The following is a 26,235-nucleotide window of genomic DNA, read 5'->3' on the forward strand; positions in this document are numbered from 1 at the left end:
CACAGCTCCGGGTCCAAGATGGCAGCTACGGGAGAGAGATGATCTACGACACGAATCTACTAGTTTGTCACGAAACCACTTTTGAATGTGTAGCCTGTATACGCGTGGTTTAGACGGGACAATGACATGATTCGTCCTCGCAAATGTGCCGTCTTACGGAGACAATCATAGGGTTTAGAAGTATCATGTTTTCCTGTGGGCTAAGCTAGTAAGCAACGATTAGCAAATAAATGAACTTGTCTCTTCTGCCTCACAAGAAGAAAGAAGCTGCTCTGCCAACGACACATTGTAACGTGAGTATTTAACGCTTTATACCATGGCAAAGGCGTGTAAGTGGTTTAGTTGTGTCAATTTAGCCAAGATATTGATCCTGCTTATTACTGTTGTATGTTGGTTATACTGTGGAAAATGCACAGTGCAAGTCTATCGTTTTTGAAAACGTCTGTCCACGGTTAACATTTTTTACACTCAGACAAGTTAATCTTGAACTAACTTGTGTTAAAGTGTCACGGCTCTACATACGGAAAGTAGGACTGTACCAACGCAATGGAAATACACGTCAATACGTTTCTGTAGAAGGATTAACTCACCTGTTCCTTAGCACTCTGGACGAAAACAATTCACTCACCTGCATCATTGAAAACCCAGATGATCTTATAACATCACCTTTGCTCTTTCTAGTTTCAACATGGCCATCACTCAGTTCCGTCTCTTCAAGATCTGCCACTGTTTAGCCAGCATACTGACCTTCTTCAAAAGGTTGATTTGCAGGTGAGCACAAAAAAATGCTTTCCTTATTCGTAAACACAAATAAATGTTGATGAAAAATTGATTGGATGTATCTTACAATTCCACCCAGTATTCCTCAAATCTGGGGAGGGTAGAAGATGGATGGATAAATAAATATGTTCTGTTCATTGGTATCTGGGGAATATGAGTGGCAGAGGGGAAAGTGCATCGTTTTGTATTGGCAAAGGTTTTAACCCTCTAATTTGGCAATAAAGGCAAACATAAGTGCTCATAAGTGTGTCATAACATTATTCTACCAATTGCTGTTTAATACAATATTGAGTTGATTAGTTTTTGACCTTTTGCGTTGTTATATAACTCCAGGAGTGGAAGGGGGCGCAAGCTCAGTGGTGATCAAATAACTCTCCCAACAACAGTGGATTTTTCATCATCTGTACCAAAACAGGTCAGTGAGCAGTAGTTATTATTTTCTAATTACTGAATTATGTGCTATAATCATTGGAAACTATTTATCATATTATGTATGCATAATGCATATATGTTGACAAACCTCCATACAAACACCCTTTCTTAAATTGCATTTATATATTTGATTTCTTATTGAATTTTCACAGCCAGAGATTGAAGAATGGAGCTCTTGGGATGAAGATGCTCCGACAAGTATTAAGATTGAAGGTGGCAACGGAAATGTTTCCCCTTCACCCGACGATGTGGATGAAGAGCCTGACTACTTCAAAGACATGGCTCCCACCATCAGGAAAACACAGAAGGTACAATATGCCTTCATGCAGTGCAGCTCAGACCCCCATAACTATTGTTATGACTTTATGATTGGGGGTTGCAGTTGTAACTGATACATTTAAATCATCCCTTCTAAGATAGATAATGATAAATATGATATACCTGAGGTGTTTATTTTGTTTGATCCTAATTGGTTTTGATTGAAATATCAAGTTAGACCAGTTGCTCAACATTTGATAGTCGCATAATAGTTTGTCACATTTTATCCGGTTATTTCTCATTCGTATAAGTAAAGAAAAATGACACCTGAGTCTGTTATTGGATTGTAATGCGTCGCAAAAGTCTCCGCTTTTTCACTGATTCTCTGGTTTACATTTTGCAGATCTTGCTGAAGAAAAGGGAGCCTCTAAACTACCTGGTGCCTGATGGCTCAGCAGGATTCTCCAGCAGACTGGCAGCCTCTCAGGATATGATGACCTTCAGTCCACCCTCAGTGAGTCCCTTTTCCACCATCTGAATCTCTGTGTTTTGTCTTCCTCAAACATTGAGTTATTTTGTTTGATGGTTAAATATAAGTGGTGGGCGGAGTCTTTGGTGGCGACGGACACAGAACAAAATGCAGCTGTGTCTGAATGCATGCCTTTCAATACACTGAAACGGTTTCTGTTTTTGTGAAAAGTCATCATTTACATAATGAACATGTAGTAAATGTCAAAATACTAATACGAGAAAATAAAAGAAAGTGAATTAGGTCAAAGCAGCTATAGCTCCAGCCCTGGAAGTAACATCTGCCCTGTGCTTTCTGACCACAATCTGAACATAAACAGGAATGTTAGCACTTAGTCGCTTGATTTTAGTGGCATAACATACACTTAACTTTAACTACCATAAAAATAGATTGTTCCTCCCATTCTGGATGGAAATAGTATATTCTCGCGGAGCCTCAACCAGTGATGACGGCTTTTCTCTCTCATTGGTCAAAAAATTGTTTCACCAAATTCTTATTTAACTTATTGGTGACTATCGTGTGACTATGAGAGTACTAATGCAGATTCAAGAGAGAGGGAGGTGCTCACAAAACGCTTGCAAACATTAATCAGGCATAAGTTGATGGTGTATTCATTTTTTTCAATAATTTTTGGCATCTATGTTGAAAGTCCGGATCGACGGGTTTGGCAAGTTATTTACTATCTCTGGGCTGCTTTATATAAGCAGATTGAACAAGCTTCAGCAGACAATGAAATATGTGACAAGGACCTGGAAATGGAAGTTAAAATCTGTTGTTGAATAACTTGTTTGGCTTGAAGAGAGGTCTTGTAGTTACGGGGAAATCACTTAAAGCTGTAGTGCATAACTTTGAAAGTAAAAGAACATCCGCTACATTCAAGCCCTTGTCAAATGAGTTCACACAATGCTGGTTAAACCTATCAGCCACACACCAATCTGTCTCAGTAGAAAAACAATTTGTGTTCTACAGACGGAGCTTGGAGAAATGGACACGTGGCAGGAGGACACAAACGCTTGGGAGGAAGAGTCTGATGCTACCTGGGAGGCAGAGGAAGTGCTCAGGTAAGAATGCACCCGTACATGCAGAGGAGAGAGTGGTGTGAAACACACCTGTTAGTCAGGATAATGCAGTTGGTCGACTTTATTATTTGTCAAAGTATGCTATGGTCAATTATAAAAGGGGAAAGGCAGGAGTTATGTCACTTGACACTTGTCACTTTTAGTAATGGACAGGGAGGAACACATGCAATAGACTTCCTGGTAATCTCTCTAATAATAATAAATATGGGCAAAGATCTCATAAAACAACAGATGGATATCTAATATTCACAATATTAACAGGTTAAATTACAACTGAGCATTATTACTCATTGGTGTATGAGTAGTGGCCAGCAGGTGGCAGCGTTTACCAACTGTTAAACAAAACCATCAGCACAAAGAACAACATTTTGTTTTACACTCCAAACTGACCAAGCTTCTGTTGACATGTTCTGCAATATATATGTTCTTTGATTTATTGATTTATTTTTTGCCTTAATCCAATAGACAACAAAAGATGGCAGACAGAGAAAAGCGATCCATGGAGCAGCAAAGGAAGAAGATGGAGAAAGATGCTCAGAGAATGATGAAAAAGGAGCAGAAGATTGCCGTTAAGCTCTCATAACATTTCAGAGATGCTCAGCTTTGAGCCAAAGGGTGAAGCAGCGCATAAGACACTGAATCGGTCATTAATCTATCTTTAAAACCCAACAAACCGGGATCATCACTGCACACTACATGTCAATGCCCTCTTCCAAACCCAGTTCCACCAGCAGCCATTTTAGTCTTCAGAAGTGTAAGATACATGGCTCTTCATTCTACAGTGCAGAAATTACACCTGGGATGCTCGCTGCTCTTGAAGAAGGTATTTTTGGTTTGAGGGAGAGGTTTGTTTGTATGATCCACTTCATTACAGCTTAAAGGTTAGACGCAGCATTAGACATTTTCTTTTTGGTTTTTCCCTGGAACATTTGTAAATAAACTGGTACATGTGTACCCTTTGAACCTAAATTAGGGAGTACAATTCCTTCTCTTTGTCTTGATCATAAACTCAAAAGGACAAATTAATTTTAAGCATCACTGTATACCAGTGACATCCCTTGGTTGGCTTAATTATTGTGTTTTTATATTTATGTCATTGTCTGAAAACAAGATTTGTTTTTTTCTAATGAATGTTTAATATTTCATCTGATCTCCCTCTGCTGTGCAGCCATGACAACACTGGAAAACTGCATTGGGTATTGAGTTGACGATACGAGTATTGTCAAATGACCACAGACTAGAATCAATCCCATATTATGCTGCAGGTTCCTATGGTAATCTCATGGCTACTGGTATTCAATTAATTCTCCTCAATTGTAAGATTTTTGATATTGTAGACATCCACTGATCACTGTATGTAAAAGGGAACTTTGCGCTTAAGTTATTGAACACCCATTTCTCACCATCACTATCTATTTTAATCTCAACCAGAGTACGCATTTGCATCCTTTCATTTGAGAGTGCAAGACTCACATTTGGAGAAAAAAAAATGATACCACTGCTGATAGAAAAGATGTTGTCATGGCAACAACAGCAGATGGAAGAAGGCCTTTATGAATTAAAATGTGCATACATGATGGAGTATGTCTGTGGTTCATGACTTGAAATGAGCTGAGGGAGATAAATCTCCATACTGAATCTTTTGCTTAGAGAAAGCTCTACGAGCAGTGTGATGTCATGCTTGTACTGAGTAGATGTCATCTATCAAATGATTTATTGATCCACTCGGAGGTGCTGATTACGTCCATACACAGCCTATTAATGTGTGATCTGGTTTAACTGAAAGCAGGGATTTATTTTAAGAGAATTCAGCAAACGTGTGGATTTGTATTTTCTTCAACAACAACAAAAAAGGCTTTCTCCAAAATGTTGCCATTAATTAAAGCTGCCTGTTGTTCTGTTTTTCCATTTTGTTATTCAACTTTTTTTTTCCAAAAATGAATCACACAAAACTTACTCTCATCACATTTTTTTTTACATCATATCTATGACTTCATGGTTGAACACAAACACACTCTAAATGAATGAATCTACAAGCTCAATCCAGAAGGAAGGAAGAGGCGCTGTATTAATCCGACACAGGTTTTTAATAAAGATAATTTGATTCATACACACTTAAGTGAATAAACATGGTCTTGATTCTACTGCCTCATCTTTAATTGAGGCAATACATTTATGGGCAGTACTGTGGTAAAGACTTCCTTATAGAGTTACCTTTCATGTTCCTACAGGTCCCTACAGGACATTCTTCAAAGTTGGTAAGTTTTACAAAGTTAATATGCTTAATCACTGAATGAGCTTGAATATATATTTATATGTTTTGAGCATTTTTTTTCAACCCAATACAATTAAGATTTTGATCACAAAACACAGTAGTTTTTGTTCCAAAAAAAAAAGCCTGTGCTTTAACTTTCAAGACCAAAAAAAGCTGTAAAAGTTTCCACATCTCAGCTCGTATTTAATAGAATGCTTAAACTAAGAGAGCTGCAGTCAAGTCAGTGTTAGTGTTATCACACTATACCAAGTGACTGAATAAAATTGTCTTACAGCTGTCATCACTCCTCTGACCCCCATTGTCACTCTCATCTATCCCAGGACACTGGTTGCTGCCAAAACCTCTTAGAGACCGACCCAGTTTCAAAAAGGGAAAATGCATGTCAGTCCAGAGGGAGCAGGACGTAAGGCTGAATCTCTGTCCTAGGAGCCGACAGTACGTACACTCGTTTTACACGACTGACAGACTTGGTGCCATTGTGTGTTGGGGTTACATCATTGGACCACTCCTTGGTGTAATGGCTTACTCGAGTGTAAAACAGTGATTTTAGATAAGATGCCAAGTGTTGGTTGATTTAGACATTGAAAACCCTTTTCCTCTAATTTACATTTAATGTGGTGAGATGTTATGTAATGACTCAAGGAAAGCATTGGTGGATGCAGGCAGACATGCAGCTGTTCTGGCACTGATCCTTTTGTTGCTGGTCCAAGGGCAAAGGCAGCATTTTATAGCTTTTGAGAGGTCTAAGTGGATCGAATGCACTTTGCATCGTCAGCGACACAGCCCATGGGACATTTGAAGAGACAGGCTGGGAGAGCTCTTGCGTAAGCAGTCACGAGGACACAGCTTGGTTTGCACTGGGGATCACAGACAGTTTCCCCCTTTTGTTAATTTATGTCAACATCTTTTTTTTGCAGAGGCCTCTTACATAAGTCAAACTAGTCACTTTTGTTTGGTAATATCATTTCCCCATAATAAACACACCTGGAAGATTGAAATGTCAGGAGTCCAAACATGCGGTTAGAGTCATCATGCTTTAATAACAAAGATACAAGGACATTTGATGTAAATGACCAGTATTGCACATAGCTCAGGCACAAAACAAGTGTCAGTTGCTTGAAGCGACAACTTACTTCTATGAACAATACACAGGTTGTACATATAAAGCTCTAATACCAGGAAAAGGAATGCATTAACACATTTCTCCACTTAACAGTGAACTCACATTAAAGCTTTGGCTGAAGGTTTAAGGTTTCTTTTTAAACAACTCAGAACTGCTTAAATTTTTAGATCCCATCAAACAAACCAACATTCAATCTTTCAAAAAAAATCTCACTTTCCCAAAATCTTATCTTAAACATAATTAACTTTTTTTTGTAGTTTGTTTTTAAACACAAGGAAACTTGGGGACACCACAGGACGATGACACGGAACCATCTGCCCAGATGATCGGCTTACACACGTATGATAAATAAATAAATATATATATAACCCTTTTATAAATAATCCCTTTCATGTCACCATTTTGCTTCAATTCATGGTAACTACAGTGCAAACAGTGTCAAAAAAAAAATACTGCATTGATATCATAAAGGTGTCAAAAAAATCTCACTATCACTCTTGAAAAGATGCTTCAGTGCTTTTACTTCAACATTAGGCGGGTGCATGCGGGTGTGAGGCCATTACACATGACGAAGAGAGTGCAATCCCATGACGCAGCAGCCCCTGATAAGGGCAGCAATGTTGTACACTGGAGAGCTTCCATCCACACCATGCCTTGAGTAGAGCCACGCTACTGTGGGCAGCACGGGGGCTGCTACTGCCACCAGATCAACCAGGAAACTGTTGCTCCAGTACCGCTTGCCGACCACTTCCAGCCTCGGTGACGGGCATTGCTTCACATCCTCAACGCTAAAGTCCAACTCCTCCATAAACCTCGGGTTCTGCGCAAGCTCCGAGCAGCACATGCTGGAATCAGTGGTGTTGGGGTTCTCTGGGTTAACAGGGCTGGGTATGCTGATGGATGGATGTAGTGCAGAGTCGGGGAGCTCAGGATGGATGGAGGTGGGCAGGTTCGAGAGGCTCAGAAGACCGTTGGAGGCTGACAGACCCGGGGCCCCATCTGCGGCTCCGTACAACGTCAACAGCTGGAAAAGCAGAGTCTGCAGATCTGTAGACATGGGTACCGTGTCTGTCTGGATTCCTTTGTCTTCTGGGCTCTGCTGAGAGGGTGTGCCTGAAGAAATGGTCACAGTGTTGGAAACTGTATTTGGTAGCACTGGTGTGGGCTTATCCATCAGCTGCTCGTCTTCCAACAGTGCAGACACCCCAGGTCCAGACTCTGCGTCAGCTCTCATCTTCTCAATAGATTCCTGACTGAAATCCACTGCCGTGGACATGAAGACCCGCTCCAAAATGTCCTCTCTGTTAGCCATCTCATCGTTTACCAGTAGACCGCTGTCCGCCAATGCCTCTGCACCATGGTCTCCCAGCTCCAACCCACCCTCCTCCCCCCCTCTCATCCTCTTCCCGCCGCCTTCAGGACTCTCACAGATGAAGTCCAAGGTGTTTTCATCTTGTAAGTTGGTGCCACTCTGAGCAAGCTCCATGCTATGCAGCAGGGATTCCAGCTTCCGGTTTTGAATATTGATATCAATGAAGTACTTTTGAATTCCCTTGTCTTTTTCCATCAGGCTGCTCTTCATGGTCTCCACCACTTGACGTAGCTGCTTGATCTCCTTGCGAGCCTCTTTGAGGGACAGCTGAGCCTCCACCCGATGACACTCCTCTTCAATCCAGTCTTCCCTCATCCTGCCGAGCTGGGCCTTGAGCTCCTCAACCTCTGTCTCTCTAAGAATATAAATTATGTGGTCAATTACTGCAATTTAAACTTTTTTGGCAGAGATTTTTACCATTAGGTGTTTCATTATCCTCAAATTGAATCTTAACATTTATAAAAGAAAATGTAACCTATGATGTATGAGCTTCATAAAACATAGTTCTTCATATACCAGTGACATAATCTCGCTAAATACTTTATTTCAAGCTCCAACTACCACCGTGATGTTTTTCTTAATCTTGTGTATTTTCCTGTAGGTTCACACTTCAGAAGATGCAAAGGGCTGAGCAGGGCCGAGTATGTCACCACTACAGTATGAAAAGTCTCCTCATAACGGTGCCACCATCATCCTGCCTTAAAACCATAAATCACATGTGTCAAACTCAAGGCCCGGGGGCCAGATGTGGCCCGCCACATCATTTTATGTGGCCCGCGAGTGATTAATTGGTTTTAAAAATCTGTGTAAAAATAGGTCTATTCTGCTTTAAGGCGAGCATTGACAATAAACTACACTTCCCACAATGCATGGTGTTTGCATTACCCGCAAAGTGACGGCACAGCCACTAGATCATAGTGTATCATGGTATATGCATTATACGACAAGTGAAATTGAATAAGTAATAAATACAGAAAGTTATTTAGGAATATGTTACGGAGTAGTTACCTTAATTTTACATTATATTTGGTTACATTTAGTTACATTTATTCTCTATGACAGTTACATCTGGCCCTTTGAGGGTAACCTTTATGCTGATGTGGCCCTCAGTGAAAATGAGTTGGAAACCCCTGCCATAAATGCTATATACATATAGATGTCACAGGAATTACAGAAGTGTTAACTAACCTGTCATGGACTCTGTTTTCAGACTCCAAAAGTTTGGTCTTCAGGTGCCTGATGACCACTTCCTTCCGCTGCAGGGGCGTAAGGTACTGCTCGGGGTTTGGGGGTTTGATGCCATGGTTGTCTCCACAGGAAAGGTAGCAGCTCAGGTTGGCTCTTCTGGAGGGCAGACATACATGTCACTGCCCTGACAGAGCTACCATATCCATCAGTCCTCAATTAGACATTTTAAGAGCAACAGCAGAAAACAAAACTGATGATTTCAGAGTAAAATCGCTACCAGCAGAAGGTAATCAGTCTGGCTGAGAGAGTGCTGTTTGGGCAGATGCTTTCTGAAGCCTGGAATTACTGTCTGACACAGGATTACTGGTATATAGAGGGTATACGATCCCCAGAATGCTGGTTTGTCTAAATACAAGTCGAGTTAGCAAGGAAGGAAATCACCTCGTTAGAATCACTAATTGCATCAGTCTTCAAATGTCTTCAGCATTTCCCATGATCAGTGATTCAGTAGCTTTTCTTTTGACCCCGTATCATAGCATCCTAGTAACCTTAGATACTTGAGGTTTTGATGCAAGTGCTATGCATCTATGCCAGAAATAGAAACAGCCCAAAGTAGCAAGTAGGAAGAGATGTCACATGACTCTTAGCCAGGCAGAGGAAAGCTGACGGCAGGATGTTCCAGAGCGACAGGAGAGGAAAAAGGTCATAAAAAGGTTTTGTCTGTCATTTATACTGATCACATACTCTGTATGTTGGCCTGAGCAGGTATACCGAAACAAGGCCTGTGAAGAAAACTGGTAAATGTGACCCTGGAGCACCATGTGAGAATTTCATGGTGGTCTACACCTCTGAGTTTTAGGCTCTATATTCTGCTATTATTTATGACCCTCTTCTCTCTTAACCAAGGTGCATTCGCGCTAATCCGGTTACGAGTTGGCTGCACCAAGCATAGTCGCTGTCTGAGAGCCTTAAAAAGATATTTGCTTTATTCAGTCATTAATCCAAAGAGCCAAATCATGACTGATATAATCCCAGCCAGCTGCAGAAGAGGAAATGATAAAACGGGCCGAGCTTAATCCAGCCAGCCACCCACTCTCTCATCGTTCCACTGCACATTAACTGAGTCACAATCCAAAATCTCGTCATCTCTGAAATCTAATTTGTCCCTCAGGAAGATAAAGTAATATTTGTGATGAAGTAACGCGGAAGGGGTAGACGTGTTTCGCGAGTGCAATGGCTGGAAACGATGTGTGTTACCTGGAGGTGGGGCTGGAGGTGCAGCTGCTGCTGTTGGTTGAGGAGGCAGCTCTGGGAAGAGTCCTGAAGGGAGCGTAAAGCTCCGAATCGCGGTTGGCTGTTGAAATCCCGGCTGGCTTGAACACAGGGAGTGCTCTGATGTGGGGCCCACGACTTCAAAGATTCAAGTCCAAGGAGCACAAACAAACACAAAAATGTACAGATAAGTTCAAAATCAGGAGTTTTTGGACACAGTTCAGAACAGATGTATTATATAAAACCTACTGTAGTTCTCCACAAACACAATATAAGATTTAATCGAAGCATATACACTTGTGAATATATACACACACACTGTGCATGAAACATACAAATTTGAAAAAAATAACGTCAAACATTGTACCTTCTTGAAGGAGCTCTCTTTCCAGCTGAATTAGACGCGTGGCCCTCCCTGGTCTTGAGGCTGCCGCCTGAGCTGCTGGAGGAGCTGAAGTCAGCTTCACTGCCTGCAGGAAAAAACATTGGTGATTGGAGACTGAAGACAATTTTCAAAGATTTAATTCAAAAGAAACACTTGGGGGTAAGACTTGAGTGGTGATCAGTGTTATTTGACTTTGACTCCACTGTAACTTTAAGAACGTTGCATCTTATGGCTCCACTTTTTTTGCCTCAGGAAATGAATAAAACATTTGCTGTTTTAAGCTCAGTTTTCTCTCAGGGGTTGCCATTGTGAAAATGTTTGCTTCCCTTTAACCCTCAAACTTCCACATTAAGTTAAGCAGGACCACAAACAAAGGATTTGACATTGTTATGAAAATCCACATTTGCTCTATTTACATCTATTTTAGACTCCTGTGAGTTTAAGGGAAGGGCAAACAGATTAATCACTTCATTCTATTACAAATGCAATTTACTGAGATTTAACTTTCAGCCTTTGTGTCACCCACAATCAGCTCAAACACACACTTTTCATAAAAAGGGCTAGGGCTTGTTTAAACTAAGGGAAAAAACACTTTGTTTAAACGTTTAAATTAAAGTCATACCCGAGTAGCATCTCTTGCCATCAAACAAAACCATAGTGACTGTGACAAATAAAACAGTTTGAAACTAAGTGATCCTCCACCACTGAGTGAAATCAACTGAGAGCCAGTGCACACTCAATCAGTGTGATAGCCTCCTGCTAATCAGCCTAATTGGCTAAGCTCCCAAACCTTTTCCCTCAGCCAATCAGCTCTCTGCCTCCTTTTTTGACTCAACATCAAAGAGTTTTTCCCCTCATGCCCCCAGATTGAGACAGATTAACAGAGAGGAAATTTAATTTGGGGCGTAAAGGACTGAGTGCACTGTTTCTGATGTCTGATGTTAACAGAGCACAGATGTACAGAAGGCAATTCACACAGTTATTCTCCTTTTAGGCAGGCAGCTGCTTCCCACTCACTGTTTGTTCAGGACAACATGCCTGGGAATCTGCTCGCTGCTGACATTTGACAAATACACTGATATTGTACTTTGATCTTTGGGGAACCACTGGCACGTAGAAATATATGTATGCGGGGGGTGTACTGTATATATATATATATATATATGTACTGTTGCTTATTTGTTTTGTGGAAACATGGACTGTCATTATGGCTTTAATAATATATAAGTGACAAAAGATACACAAATACACATAATTGTCATACGGGACAGGATCCTTATATACATTTTTTGTTTGTTTAATCTTTACACATATATTTTTTTTTTTACCTGCAGCTTTCATGGCCGACCTTAGCCCCCTCTTGTGCCTGGCCGTGCTCCGTGGCTCACCGCTCCACTCTGCCATCACTCTGACCCGCTTCACTTTGGTCTTGCGCTCGGGGAGAGGTGGCGACCCGTGGGCACTCTTCTCTGAGTCTGGTGGGGTTTTGGAGGGGGACACAGACTGACTAGTGGGGCAGCCGGTGTCATCTATTGTAGGAATGTACACAGACAGTAACAGCCACAAGCAGGCAAGTGCAAAGCAGGCAGTGAACACAAGCAGTCAATCAGTGTGTCTGTGTTTTACACTGTACACATACACAGTGTACACAAATGTTGATGTGGCTGAAACAATACCAAAAGTTTTGGGGGGGTTTTTTGTGTCAGGAACACAGTGTAATCTTTATTCTTAAACATAACTATATTGTTTTATCACAGTATCTGTGAATAATCACAAAGTCCATCATACAGATTTATTAAATTGTATTTATTACTACCTTCAATCACAAAGATAAAAGATTTAAAACAGTTTTAAGTAGCCAGATAAACGCGGGAGTCCGTATCAGCCAGTGCCGTTTTGTTACAATAGTCAACAAGGTGAATATCAGTATATTTCATACCCAATACATCAGTGAATTTTTGCAAATTGTGTTCATTTGTTAAGGTCAAAATCAGTGATGCATTTTCCATGTGTGCATAATCCCACATGCTTTGTTAAAAATAACAGGTGGATGTTTCGGCTTTAATCACAAAAAGGATTTGTTTAACCCATTGGTTCTCAAAGTGCAGCCCGTGAGCCAATGGCGGCCCGCAGAAACATTGCTGGCGGCCCGCAATGAATTACAGTTGATAGTTTTAATCCAGGAGGTACTAAGCTTGTTTAATGTTTATCGGACATTACTGGATACAGACCAATAAGTGTAAACTGTAGAACTGCAATCTGGTCATTAAAATTATTACAAATGGGATTTCATTCTGTTTTTTTTCCTTTTTTTTTCCCTTTGGTGGCCCTCAGTCCAATGTTGGGTTCCTAAATTGGCCCTCAGGTATCAAAACTTTGAGAACCCCTGGTTTAACCCATGAAAAATGGTGCTTGCTCTTGAACTTCTTACCAGAGCAGAAGCTGTTGGTGCTGATGGTTCTCTTGGAGTCCGAGCTCATGTCACACTCTTTGCCCTCCTCCTCTGACAATGGTGAGTCAGACTGAGGCGATCCTTTGTCCTTTGGTCGGAAGGGATGGAGGACCAAGCGTGGGATGCGACTACGGGGGCCTCCCTTCTCTTGTGACTTCTTTTCCTGCTCAGAGATATAGACATAGTGACAGCAGCTAAGTGGTAGAAGGGGGTTCTCTTTCAACTTGGAGGTTGTGGGTTCAAGTTCCAGCTCTGCACATAGATGTGCTGTATGAATGTATGAGTGAATGGCAAAACTGTAGGGTTAAGCATCTTTGAGTGGTCACACAAGAAAAGCACCATACAGATTGTTTACCATATATGACAGGCATGTTTTCTGACTGTAAGCAGAGACTACAATTTTGATTGTTTTGACTATAATTTTCTAACCATACATGATTTTAACCTGCATAAATCTATCACCAGTGATGGGTAGCGATGATTCGACCCACCTCATACTCTTGGAATGGTCCCATTGTGCTTCATGTAGTGTTTCCCCCTGATGAATGGAAAACAAGAGAAAAGTCAGGAGAGTCTTTTTTCTGTCACCCTCTGGAAACCATGAATGTCTACGCACAATTACAGCACAATCCTTTAGTTGTTGAAACTTTTCAGTCTGTAACAAATTAACCTCGAGACTAAAACAGTAAAAGAAATGACAAATGCAGATATCCAGGATGAGAAGAAGACGGTCACATATGAAGCACAGTAATTCTCCTTATCATTGCTTTCTGTGATGATAAAACTGTGCAAACACCTGCCAAAAGCTACAAATCAGCAAAACATCGAACAACTTTCAATTTGACTTTCCCTTTTACACGAGAAAGAACCATCTTTGTTGAGGCTAAAAAAAAAGCACATTTCCTCTCATGCTTGAATAAACTTCAGTCTCTTCACTTAGACCCTTGTTGATTGTCTCTCAGCTTCATAGCCTAAGTGGGTCAATTGCATAAGTGCGATCCTGTTTTTCTTTCTTCTTTTTTATCCCAGCAACACCAATGACGCAATTGACCCCATGGCCTGTGCACTGCTGTCAAAATGATGAGTCTGAGCCTGTGGCTTCATCCAGATGGTACTTTTTTTTAAAAACCTGGATGAATCCTAGCCCTGATCACCTTGTTTTTCTTTCTTACGTCACAAGCGGCATGACACCCCCAATGTGTGACATAATGTATGTCATGTCCCTGTTTGAGCAGATTTCTGCTAAATCCTCTTCCCTCAAACCACCAAGGACCAAAGCAGTTGATACGATTGCAGAAATAGAAACCGGGAGTCGCGGGAATCAAAACGTCACCTCCTTTCATCAGCCTCAAAATTGTGTCTGAGCTCTGGTTGGTCTCCACCACCTCACTTTAGAGTTTCACTTTTCTTTTGACTTCCTGTGTTCCCATAGACATCCACAGCATCATCATCATACTGTAGCAGTGCACTGCTGCCTGGCGCAATGGCATGAAAGAATCCTATTGCAACACCAAGAGCCGTGCCCTATAGCAACATTCTTAGAAATTGTGGGCAATATGAAGATAACTCTAGCTCGATGAAACCAATTGTGTGTAAATCTGCACAGAGCAGCCTCTGCTGAGTGTGCCAGGCAAGATGATGGTGTGGGTGTTCAGCGGCACCGTGTTTCTCTCAGACGGAACGGACATTCTGTCCCTGAGCCTGAATGCGTAGCCTTCAGGTATGAGTTACAACTGCCAGCTTACATTTTAACTGTTCCCGACATGATTGCGGTGTATTTTACAGTCTGTATACAACATTTAACTTTTATTTTCTTTTGCAGGGTGAGGAATCAAGCCGCTAAAGCCATAAAAATGCTGATGATGGATGTGCAACAGTATCGTGCTGAGAAAGGGATGAGAGCTGATCGAAATCAATGTAAGAGAATAACAGCAATAATGAAAAAAAAAAAAAAAATTCCTGCAACCTAGAGGTCGACCTAAATGTATATTTATGTGATATATATGTAATATAAATACAAATACTGTTGCTTTATTGCACTTAGCAGCATTTATCAAGCCTCTGAAAACAAAATTAGTGGGACAAATATTCTGAATAATTGGCCTGACCAATTGATGGGTGGTCCTCTGTAATGCAGCTACAAGCAGCCATGTGACGGGAAGGTCATGACATCAAAACCTGAAACAGTCACAGATCAATTGTTTCAAACTACATTTTAGAATCAACTCATGCTCTGAGTTTGTAACCTGAGAACCTGAGTAAAGACAATACAGCGTGTACATGCTCTAGCTCTTGCTGTTAATCCCATTTTATCATCTGAACAGTGGACACTCTTGAACTTATAGCAGCATCATGTTTGTTTCTCCTCCACTTGACTCCAGACAACGTCGACTGTCCTGCTACTTGGCAACGGACGAGGCACAATCTAAGCTGCAAACACAGCTCTTCCCCTGAAAGCACAAATGAAGAGCCAAGCTGCCTGTGATCAACTCTGTCAAACATCCAAACATAAGCCTGGAGGGAGAAGGCAGATCCAGAGAGTAGGAGCTCGGGGACAAGAAGCCTTGCCACTTGGATGCTGAGAGAACATGTACATGACTGGTAAACAGATCTTTCCACCTTCACTTGCAGCTTCTACATCTCCCATATACAGATGGTGTCCATTTAATACAACATGGATTATCTTAATCCAGCCTTCAGTTTGTTTTGGTCTGGTGTTAATGTTTGATTTCATGTGATGATGATATGATGAAGTGAACTACAAACTGAAGTTGTGGCATACACCGCATACACTATGTTCCATCTTTTTTTATTATGACTTTATAGGATTGTTTGTGTCCCTGAAGACAAAAACAATGTCACTCTTTTCTGAGCTACAACATCAGTGACATAACTGTCTCTCAGCTCACTGACCCTGAAACAAGCTATATCGTCATCGCATGATGTCATTAATCTCGTCCACTTCCAGGAATCATGGAGCATAAGCATAAGAAATTTAAAACAGTGCTACTTCCATCTCTGAATGGAAGATAGAGTGAATGATTTAGTAGATGTTTGAATGAATGAATGAATGAATGAATGAATATTTATAAGGAATTGTATTAACTTATATATTTATTAATACAGTCCCCAAGTGGAATCACTCTATTTTTATTGTGACACCATGGTTTCACACAGTAAATGTACCCTATGTTGCTGTTATTTCTCATAACAAAAGATTACATTTATTTTTAATGCAACCTTTAAGTCAGTAACTACTAACGTCACACATTTTCATGAAGGGTAGATATTTTCACATCTATTGAAAATGACAGTATCTCTTCACACTAACAAAACATTTTATTTTGTATTCGTTTTATTTTCCATGCGATTGCTGCTGCTGCTGTTGCATCCATCCAGCAGTAGCAGGTGGCAGCAGGGATGTTGTTATTGTTGTATCTGGCGCCCCCACAACACAGTTTTCTACAGGGTGTAACCAGTGGGGATGTAAACACCACACTTTGAACCTGACGTACACCACCCAAAACACATATTATGAATGACATGTTCCTCCTGTTGGATGACATATTTCAAAACAACATTTAAAAATGTTTAACTTGTCGACAGCTGCTCACATCATGTGAACACATCAGATGATTCTTGATGCAAATTCCTACTTTTGAGTAAAATGAACGAGAAGCTCTTACCTGGATGTGTGATGATGCTTCCTCTCAGATGGATGAAGGGCTTTGCCGGTGAAGCACAAAGGGCTGCTCGGCCGATGATGATGCTGCTGCTGCTGCTGCTCTTGCTGCTGTTGCACCGCCTGTGCCAGCCTCCGCTATCTGCTCTGTTATTGCCGGAGGGAAGCTGAGGACACACGCGGCTCGACAAGAAGCGCGTGCACGCGCAAAAAAAACGACGACCATCCCGAGTGGGTTACATAACGCGCGAGGCATTACTTAACCACAGACCCTCAAACCCGCCATCGTGGAGAACATGACAAGGCTGCAGCTCTGAGCACGACGTGACTGGACATGCGTGACATAAGCTCGATGTATTATTCATGCATTTGTTGTTCAACATCAAACTATATTTTAAATTGTGGAACACTTGCCATATAGGTTCTGCACACGCACACACAGAAGGTCTCGTGCACGAATCAGTATTTTCTTTTTTAGTGTGAGAGCAGGTTGACTCTCCATGGTGCTGAAATCTGAGATCTTAATATAGCTGCTGTGTGCCAGACCTGATTTAAGCCTCTATAATATGCATTTATGTTGTTTTTTTCTTCACATTCTCATAGTGACATTTGCAAGAGTCTACATGAATAAACAACACCAACAAGGAAAACACAGTGTTTGCCCAACCAACCGCCGTGCTGACTGGGTACAGGAACAACGAGCACAATGGCAAACTGTCAAACCTGTTTGCTGCTGCATGTGCAAATGCTCATCGTTTTACAAGTGCGTCAAAACTGGATTCTGAGGAGGCAACGCTCACTGGGTGGCACTGAATCATTTGTTAGCATGTGACCAACTGGCAGCTGTCCTCTTATCATGAACGCCCTCTGCTGGTGAAAAAGAGCGTAATGCCACAGCAAGTATTGTCATGTATTGTATTTTTAACAACAATACTATTTTTACTTAAGGTTGCTCAGTTTGTCCTCACTCATTTCAGTCCTCATCTCACTACCTCTCATTAATGAGCTATTTTAAATCCGGTCTCTGCGTTTGGACACGGGAGCTCTGCAGTTCATACTCCACAGATTCAGGCATAAAAGCAAATTTTCCCAGGTGACACGAATGCATCATTTGTCCTCGTTTCGTCTAATTGTGGTCATCACGTTGTAATATAAAGAACTGGCCACTAGAGGTCACTGATGCCATTTAAACTGCGTTTGATACAGGTGTCCGCCTCCAAGTGTTTTGGGGGGTATTGTGTTCACACCTCTGCTTTCAAACGCGAGACCTCAGCCCTCGGCTACCCGACCCACAATGTTCCCTTTAATTTTAACGGGTTTATTTCAATCTCTTCTTCAGACATGAATCCAAGTATACTCAACAGGCAGTCAGCCGCTGAAAGTTAACCTGTCATGAAGTTATTTTCATCTTTCATATCACATGATCTACAAAAAAGTGAATATGTCTTAAGATGTTTCTTCAAATATGATGTCACACCTTTGTGATGACCCCGAGTGCGCGGTCTATCTGTGCGTAAAATCTAATCTAATCGTATTTAATGCGTCCTTGAAAGATTTCAGGCTGTCAAACACTTTGTGATAAGGAGCACTACAATTCTGACGCGCGTAAAAACCTTATTTGGTCAGCATCGTAAACGTGTCAGTGAAGGAAACATCTCTTTACTGCGCTCGTGTTCCAAAAGACAATGGTGTAATTTTCTTCTCAAAAGTGAACCATGTTTCATTTGTAATCGTCTATTTGTGGGTGGATTTAGACAGGTCAGTGTGGCTGTTTAACCAACAACAACGGTTCCCACATGTCATGTCTTTATCCTTGTTTCAGTTCATTGGCTCTAGTGCGCGTCTGTGTGCAGGTCTGACATGGGATTGTTTGGGGAGCCGCGCACTGAGCGACCATGTGGGCGTGTTTCTCTCGGCCCAACACTCTTCGCTCTAGTGTGGAGTCCAGAGCGCAAAACGCACTTCTTCTAGTGTGACCAGAGAGCGCAAAAGTAGCAGCTCTCCAACCCTGACGCGCAGCACCATCTCCGGCTCCGGCGGCTCCCCAGAATCCAACTTCACCGAGCGGGGGCATAAGAAAGATAAGAGTTTCCTAACTTTTCCCGCGGTTACTCTTCCAGCCATGGACGCGTCTAGAGTGGTAACGCTATATCTGGGCCTTCTCCTTGTTTTCCTTGGGAATATACCGTGTTTCCAGTCTGCTGCTATCATCTCTCCGTCTGCACCGCGGAGGAACAAGGGAGCGAGGATCCATCATCAGGACGGACAGAGGTCATCCAAATTCTTAAAGGACATATTCGCGTCTGCTCATCCTATCATGGGCCACCACAAAGAAGACCCAAAGGACGCTATTGTGCCGCATGAATACATGCTCTCTATATACAGGACATACTCAGCTGCAGAAAAGCTCGGACTAAACGCAAGCTTTTTCCGCTCCTCTAAATCTGCCAACACCATCACCAGTTTTGTGGACAGAGGAACAGGTTGGTTTCGATCCGAAGCTTCACCTCCATTAACCCAGTCTTGCATAATTTTGTGAAAAGTTTCTCTCTTTCAAATGACTGATGTAGAGTTGTCCACTTGGATCTTGTTTTTTAAAAATATATATATATATGTCCAAAGTAAACAAAAGAAGTGATGCGTAAAAACTGCAGTGGCTACTTTTACGCACACTTTAAATCACGGAAAAAAGATAATGCAAACGCACTTTAACAGGGACAAAATATAAATTCATAAAGTAAATAGGATTTGTGATGGTTTAGAAGATGAGTGTTTGATGTTTTGGTGGAATGAGGTTTGGCGCACAGTCACAGAAACATGTGCTTTTGCTTCCGAATAAGTTCTATGACGCTAAATTAACCTCTGTGGAACACGACAATAAAACACTAATTGAGGCGCTCTCTAAATGAAGGCTGTAAATCACTGTCAGCACAAGCTGCTGCAAACTCTCGTCTGCTCCAAAAGTCCACGTGAATGAAGAGGGAATGTTTTTTTTTTTCCAGTTAGGAGGATGTTGAAGCCCTTGCTGGTTGTTTCATTTTCGATTTTTCATTCTAAAACTATCAATTAATCAAAGTGTTTGCTAACATGGAACGAAATTTAATTCCAAACTAGCATGTTACGCTATAAAGTCCAATCTGTTGCCGTCGTGGTGTCCGGTTTTATGGTCAGCTTGTGATGACAAAGGGAGCTGCACAGAGCTGGTCGGCGTGAGAAACAGGTGTTTGGGTCAGTTAACATGTGTAACCAAGCGATTTGAGCGGCCTGCGAGGACAAACACAATCTGATAAACACAAACACGTCCAGCACACACAAGGGGACACAAGCCGAGTTAATCTTTGCTGGAGAAATAAAAGCTATCTTTGTTTGCGTTCCCAATCCCTCCTGTCTCAAACACTCGGACGCGGAGTGCGTGCTGCAAAAAATGCCCCATCGCAGTGAGTTGTTTGGCTCAGAGTCTGGTGTTAATTGTCGGGGACACAGTGAGATGTATTTATTTTTCCTCCAACACCTTCATTCTGTGAATTACATTTAAACACAACTTCAATTTAGAGAAATCTACATCATGAAACACCAGAGTGACATTCTCTCACATTTGCTCAGTTTTTTTAAAGAGACATTTAAACAATTGAACATTTAAATAAGTGTTGCACTTGTGTGACCATTTCTTGCAGTGTGGACGGGTCTGATAGGAAAAACGCCTCACTCTCTCCTGTGATTTTGATGTGATGTGTCACTGGCTCTGACCCCGAGCTGGACTCTCTGAAAGCTGCTTGGCATCGAACGGATGACTGGAGTATTTGAACTCGGTGATCTAATTGAGTGTCCGTGTCATAACATATCAAACACTGTCTATTCTCCCGTGATGGCCCAGCTCGGCCACGATGGGCACATCACCAGAGAGGAGAGGAAATATCAAAGAGCACTTCCGAAATTGTGAAGTTGTGAAATTGTCATTATTGTTGTTATTTTAGCATTTATTTATAACATTTACATTAAAGTACTATTCAGCGCCTTCAGTTTAGTTCCCCAGCATCCCTCTAAGTGCTGCACTGGTGACCAAACCTCAACTGCTGGGAGTTTTATTTCCTCCTTCTTGGGGCAACTTGTTATTTTTTGTTTTTTTTTCACGCGTAAAGTAGCAGGTTTTTTTTTTCGTCTTTTACGCACGATTCACTCTCGCAGACGCAGGGTTTCACAGGGGGGCAGCCAGGCATCTATGTGTGATCTACTGCCTCTTTGGCTTTCGCACTTTTGTAGGTAAATGGAATCTGCGTATAAAAGCAGGCGGGGTGGTGTTTCCTGGAGGTCAGAAAAAGGCAAGATCAGAAAAGAATAACCCCGATCTGAAAATTACTTCTGGCACTTGGGGTAACTCATTAAAGCGCAGATGGTGCGGAGCCCGGCCTCTCTCTCTCTCTCTCTCTCCCTCTCTCTCTCTCTCTCCCTCTCTCTCTCTCCCTCTCTCTCTCTATAAACAGAGACAGACATGACAAAAACATGTTTTTGCGTTTCTACATACAAAAGCAGGTCAAACCCAAGACCTCAACATGCTTCTTATTCTTTAGCAGAAGTTTGAAAATTGCACTCTCCACCATTAATATGTAATGAAAAAAGTAGATTTTTTTTTTTTTTTACATTACATTACATAATAATGAAATGAAGACAACGTTGTACATTTTCAACTGTCAACACGAATCGTATCTCTCAATAATATCCACAGACTGCTCAGTGCGTGAAGGCGCACTTGGAGGGGAATGTTGTCGTTGGCAGGATGAGATGAAATGAAATATAAGAGGGGAAGTGCTTTAATGAGGGAGATGGGAATTGAGAACTGTTAATTATTTGGTGAACTTGTATTTGATTTGTTTGAGGTCTTATAAAAAAAAAAAAAAACCTAATGTGGACCATACGCGCAAAGGCAAACGAGCACAAGGTTTCAATCTGCTGTTTTACTGTTGGACTCGACAGGGTTCACGGAGGGAAACTGACAACGAGATTCAAAATCTTTAGAACATGTTTTTACGAGTCATTATCACAGGGCTGTTTTATGTAGACAAGTCAATTAAAAAAGAAAACAAAGTCAATATGTTTTCATTTATTAATTTTTTTTTTTTTTTAGAAACACTAGAAATCATTCATAACAACAATCAATTAAATTACCGCTTTTAGGTTTTCCCATTTTGGCTATAAGTATACATTTAAAAACAAATAATATTACTTTTTCAGGAAAAAAAAAAATCTTTAAACCCTGCTTTTCGTTTTACTAAAACCTCTGACAGTAATTTCTTTTGGAACATTGTCAAAAATGGGAGGAAACCGCAGGAAACGAGAGACCAATTTAATCCTTATTTGCCGTTTTTCTTTTTTTGATTCGTTTTCTATATAAAATATAAAAATTGATTTGAAGCAGAAAATTGTGAAAAAAATATGCTTCAGTGGATTTTTCCTCTTAAAAGAACAAAGAAACAAAACTGTGTCCAAACCTTAAAATACTAGAGTTTTATATTCCTGTTCTTAAATGATTTGCCTCTTTGTGCATTGTCTTTCCAAGTTCCAGTAGGGGATAATGCTTTAATTGTGTATTTGTATGTGTCTGGAAGCACCCAATAAATACAATTAATTTATCTTTATGCTCTACAAAAAGAAGAAGGAAAAAATAACCCTAACCACATCCATGACTGCTGCTTGGATTTAAGACCTTCGAAGGTGCAAAGAAGGAAACGTTTGCTTCCTCTCTGCCAAAGTGGTGGAAATTAAGAATCAATCTGTCAGCAAGTGAAATGAAAGCAGAGCCATTTTCATTAAAACACGCTGCATTTGATTAAAAGTGACGTGGAATTAAAACATCGCTCGCTTTTATTGGATTATTGTTGCTGCGAAAGTTCGAAACAAAACTTTTGAGCTGTCTGACAGATGTGTAAAAAAACACCAAATGTGTAATCACGGCGCCGTGGAGCACGCGAGGTTTCATCATTCCTGCGCGTGGCATCGAGTTTGTTTGATTTACGCCATAATAAGACGTTAAATTGTTCTTGTGGGGGGACAAGTATACGCGGCAAAGGAAATTGAGGAAAGTGAGGAAAGGCAATTTGGAAGCATGTTTTGTAAACTGAACCCTCGTTGATTCTTCTCGCGTTATAAAATATTTTATGTCCACGAGAATTGTGTTGGACTGTGAACAAATCAGAGTGCGGGGGGAGAGAGAGAAAGGGTCAACGTGGGTTCAAAAGGTAGGATAACCAGCAAAGTCTTATATCAGCAATAAACGTGGTGTTAACTGCGAGGTGTTTTTTTTTCTTCATTCTCATCCAGACTGAAGACTTGTCAGCTGTGGTTTGTTTCAGGCAGGTTCAGGGTGGACATTTGAAAACAAGAAAGAGAGGAAGAGGAAGAGAGAGAGAGAGAGGGTGGGGGGTGGGTTTTGGGGGTGGAAGGCCTCTGTGGGAGAATGTGAGTCTCCCTCCCTCTGAACACTGTACACCCTAAGTGAATCTGACTGCAATTATTTCTTTCTTTTATCCTTGCAGACGATCTTTTGCACTCTCCACTGCGAAGACAAAAGTATCTGTTTGATGTCTCAACCCTTTCAGACCAAGAGGAGCTGGTCGGGGCGGAATTAAGGATATTCAGGAGAGCGCCCGGGGATTTGCAGGCTTCTCTACAGACCACGGGCCTCTACGACATCCATGTCCACCCGTGCCGCTCGGACAGGCTACTGGACTCCAGGTCTCTGGACCCTTTGGACTCCACCAAGTCAGGCTGGGAGGTTTTGGACGTGTGGGACATGTTTAAAGCACAACAGCATCACTTTCACCATCCTCACCATCATCGCTACCAGCAGGGGAAGCAGCTCTGCTTCCAGCTCAGGGCCACTCTTGGCAAATCGGACACCGAGGTGGACCTGAGGCAGCTGGGGTTGGACAGGGGTGGCCGGTCCCAGCAGGAGAAGGCCATCCTGGTGGTTTACACTCGCTCCAAGAAGAGGGAGAACCTGTTCAACGAGATGAAGGAGAAGATCAAGTCGCGGAGGTCGGTGAGCGTGAAGGAGGAGGCGGTGAAGGCCGCAGAGGAGGAGAAGGAGGAGGAGGGGGTTCCGCTGAGGCGGGTCAAGGGCGATGGACCTCGGCGTCGGCGCAGGACGGCGCTGAGCAACCGGCACGGGAAGAGGCACGGGAAGAAATCGAAAGCCAGATGCAGCAAAAAGGCGCTGCATGTGAATTTCAAAGAGCTGGGCTGGGACGACTGGATCATCGCGCCCCTGGATTACGAGGCGTATCACTGCGAAGGGGTGTGCGACTTCCCCCTCAGGTCGCACCTCGAACCGACCAACCACGCCATCATACAGACGCTCATGAACTCCATGGACCCCAACAGCACCCCGCCCAGCTGCTGCGTCCCCACCAAACTCAGCCCCATCAGCATCCTCTACATAGACTCGGGCAATAACGTGGTATACAAACAGTACGAGGACATGGTGGTGGAGCAGTGTGGGTGCAGGTAGCGGCCATTATTTGTTTTCCTGAAAAAAAAAAAAAAAACACTTTGAAAGACAGAAGCAAATCAAAGGTGTGTCTTGATGGGTCCCAGGTTGAACATATAAAGTCCTTAAAGGTCTGAAATGCTTTTACGCATGACGCGCCTTGGAAAGGGGATGGCACGAGAGGCGAATATCTGCTATTTATTACAGTCACATTCATTTACACACTCTGCCTTTAAAGTGTTAACGTACAAAATACATTCCCATCCACGCGAGCAGTTGTCACTCATCAAACAGACCCTTGTTTCCCACCGTGAGACTCGTCCTTGTGGAGACAGAGAATGGGGAAAAAAAATGGTGTGTGATCTGACTGAAGGCGAGCGAAATGCACGAGCAGGGAACCCCACTGAGTCAGAGTGTGCACCTGTTCGTGCCGAGGCCGCAGGACAGTGGGCTCTGTCCGCCTGGCAGCGCTTTTTAGTCGCAGCTCTGCCGTGTGATCCTGCGCCTGTCAGGCCCGATTCTTTTGGGTATATGTGCATTCAGGGCCCGAGCAAGTGCCTGTTCTCCAAATATATAAGCAAACAAATAAATAAATATTTTTTAAAAGTTAAGTAATATAAACTTAACGCGGGTGAATGTCTAATCTATCACACACACACATACACTCACACTGGGCTGATTTTGGCCCGTTCAGAGGCGCAGAGATGCGTCGAGCTCCAGAAAAAGGACACAGAAACCAGACTCGTGCCTGCGTGTTGCTGAAGAAGTAAAGGATGAATGAATGGATGAAAGGAAAGAAGGACAGAAGGAAGGAAGAAACGAGAAGCTCATGGCTGAGGCGAAACCCTTTGCTCAAACGTCTGCATCTTTACGAAATGCACTTCCACAACTGACTGCGTCAAGGACACGCGGTCAGCGAGAGAGTTTGTTTGTCCTCTGATGACGAAAATATTCAGACAGACAGAAAGACAGACAGACTAAACAAGCGAGACGATATTTAAATGCACATTAGCTTTGAATGCACTGCTGTTCATTATTTTTTTTTTCCTTTGAGCTGTAAATATTTGTACAGTGGAAAACTTTACAAAGTGCAACGAATGAAGAAATGAGGAAAACGGCATTTCTTTGTAAATATACAAAATGCACTCAAATCGGTATAATTTTTATTCTATAATTATTTTATTATTTGTGATGTACAGAGTTCCGTGATAATCATATATTTCTTACATTGACAAGAGTAATTTAAGGTGTATCCGTTTTCTTTGTGTTTGTTTTGCAGAGGGTGAAAAAAAAAATACCATTATTAATGTCTACCTCATAAATGCATATAGGATCTGAGTTTTGAGGTGCATTCAGTTAGAGTGTTAAGAGCTTTTACAATGATATATAAGATCATTTATATACTTATATTACTGGATACTACTCCACACCATTACTGTACAAATAAAATTCAAAACAAAGTCAACAGCCTATTGGTATTTCTGATGATTATTTTTTCATTTCCATTTTAATTCATTAAACATGTTTTCAAGACCCTGGAATATACACAAAAAATCAAATCATTTGTATTGTACATTTTAAAGAAAAAAAAAAAGATGTTTTATGTTTTTCATCCTGATAAAATGTTGAAAAAATGTTTTTAAACCTGTGACTTGGATAATGTCTCAAGGCTCGAAAATTAGTGATGAATATGCTAAGAATATGCTCATACTTAATATAACACAGTGCCATTCTTTTTTAATGAAGGGAAATACTGTATTATGACAATGTCCGATGACTGTAATCAGTGTGACTTTCTCACCGTGCAGTGCATATGGAGCAGAGTTCCTCTCACTGTCATCACAGACAACAAATGACACTATTCAGTGACTGGCTTCCTCAGTACAGAGCGCCACAAAAAAACAAATAAACATATGGTGACCATC

The 26,235-nt window shown here is 41.6% G+C and overlaps 3 protein-coding genes across 3 annotated transcripts; 2 read left to right on the forward strand and 1 right to left on the reverse strand.

Moving 5' to 3' along the window:
- The first annotated feature begins 8 nt into the window (after positions 1–8).
- On the forward strand, positions 9–5,057 carry ebag9 (estrogen receptor binding site associated antigen 9). Its single transcript, XM_083885958.1, has 7 exons — positions 9–293; positions 682–771; positions 1,114–1,195; positions 1,365–1,520; positions 1,874–1,984; positions 2,969–3,060; positions 3,544–5,057. The coding sequence occupies exons 2-7, from the start codon at positions 689–691 to the stop codon at positions 3,659–3,661; spliced, it is 642 nt and encodes a 213-aa protein (XP_083742084.1). The 5' UTR covers positions 9–293; positions 682–688; the 3' UTR covers positions 3,662–5,057.
- A 1,978-nt stretch (positions 5,058–7,035) lies between these two features.
- On the reverse strand, positions 7,036–13,660 carry sybu (syntabulin (syntaxin-interacting); the record flags this gene model as incomplete). The annotated part of the gene is made up of 7 exons (XM_083891308.1): positions 7,036–8,203; positions 9,037–9,192; positions 10,294–10,446; positions 10,676–10,778; positions 12,022–12,222; positions 13,125–13,308; positions 13,637–13,660. The coding sequence occupies 7 exons, from the start codon at positions 13,658–13,660 to the stop codon at positions 7,036–7,038; spliced, it is 1,989 nt and encodes a 662-aa protein (XP_083747434.1).
- Positions 13,661–18,722: 5,062 nt separating this feature from the next.
- Positions 18,723–24,331, forward strand: gdf6a (growth differentiation factor 6a; the record flags this gene model as incomplete). The annotated part of the gene is given in 6 exon segments (XM_083900303.1): positions 18,723–18,751; positions 18,753–18,794; positions 18,796–18,842; positions 18,845–18,869; positions 18,871–19,310; positions 23,358–24,331. Coding segments are annotated over 6 exon segments (1,557 nt in total).
- Positions 24,332–26,235: the final 1,904 nt, after the last annotated feature.

The sequence above is a fragment of the Microchirus variegatus genome (assembly GCF_963457635.1).
Source record: "Microchirus variegatus genome assembly, chromosome: 1".
Taxonomy (NCBI): Eukaryota; Metazoa; Chordata; class Actinopteri; order Pleuronectiformes; family Soleidae; genus Microchirus; species Microchirus variegatus.

Excerpts from the sequence above, each read along its gene's own strand:
- ebag9 (XM_083885958.1), top strand. The coding sequence starts at position 689 with ATGGCCATCACTCAGTTCCGTCTCTTCAAGATCTGCCACTGTTTAGCC. Across the intron at positions 1,985-2,968 it reads TGACCTTCAGTCCACCCTCA|ACGGAGCTTGGAGAAATGGA; the intron begins GTGAGTCCCTTT and ends TGTGTTCTACAG. Across the intron at positions 3,061-3,543 it reads GAGGCAGAGGAAGTGCTCAG|ACAACAAAAGATGGCAGACA; the intron begins GTAAGAATGCAC and ends TTAATCCAATAG.